General features: G+C 49.4%; 1 protein-coding gene across 1 annotated transcript in view; it reads right to left on the bottom strand.

Annotated features, from left to right (window-relative positions):
- The window catches only part of BCL11A (B-cell CLL/lymphoma 11A), a 119,706-nt gene extending 118,987 nt beyond the window's left edge, over positions 1–719 (bottom strand). Inside the window, 1 exon segment of the mRNA XM_006778573.2 lies at positions 661–719. Within this exon segment, the coding sequence (XP_006778636.2) occupies positions 661–715 (55 nt within the window). The 5' untranslated portion in view covers positions 716–719.
- Positions 720–725: the final 6 nt, after the last annotated feature.

Below are 725 nucleotides of genomic sequence, written 5' to 3'. Positions count from 1 at the left end.
CGCCCGGCTCTCCCTGCCGCCGCGGCCCCTCTCCAGACTCCGGAGAGCCGGGGGCCCCCTCCCACAGCCCCACTTTCTCACTATTGTAGGTGACTACTTTCCTCCCTTTGCACACTTTACCGCGAGCGCGCCGATGTCCGAGGGCCAGTCTCACCTATTTTCTCCCTGGGAATTGTTTTTTAGGCTTGGATTCCCTATCACACCGCCCCCCCGCCCCCCCGTTTTCCCTTCTTGGATGAGTGGAATCAACCCCCCTTTCCCTTCCAGTTCCCTCCCCTAGGTCTGCCGGAGAGTTGTTCGCATCCATACATATAGCATTGTTCATTATTTTTTGCAAAATTGAAGGAGAAATCATTGCATTCCTTTTCGAAAAGCGAAATAAAGCAGCGGAAAGCAGGAAAGAGGAGGAGTCAAATTTTTGTACAATTAAATAAAATAAAAAAGGTGCGTGCTGTCCCAAAAGTACATACGGCTCCGGTTCGGGATGGAATGAGGTTTTTCTCCTCCCTTTAATCTCTTTTATCCGACTCTCGGAGGTTTTTCTTGTGAAAACATTTTTAAATGCATGCACACACCCCTGTCTGCCTCTCGCTCTTACTTCTCGTCCTGCGCGCTCTCGTGATTATTAATAATTATTATTACTATTATTGGGTTACTTACGCGAGAATTCCCGTTTGCTTAAGTGCTGGGGTTTGCTTTGCTTGCGGCGAGACATGTGGGCTGCG

The sequence above is a fragment of the Myotis davidii genome, unplaced genomic scaffold (assembly GCF_000327345.1).
Source record: "Myotis davidii unplaced genomic scaffold, ASM32734v1 scaffold6, whole genome shotgun sequence".
NCBI lineage: Eukaryota > Metazoa > Chordata > Mammalia > Chiroptera > Vespertilionidae > Myotis > Myotis davidii.
This window is presented reverse-complemented; position numbering and strand designations above follow the sequence as displayed.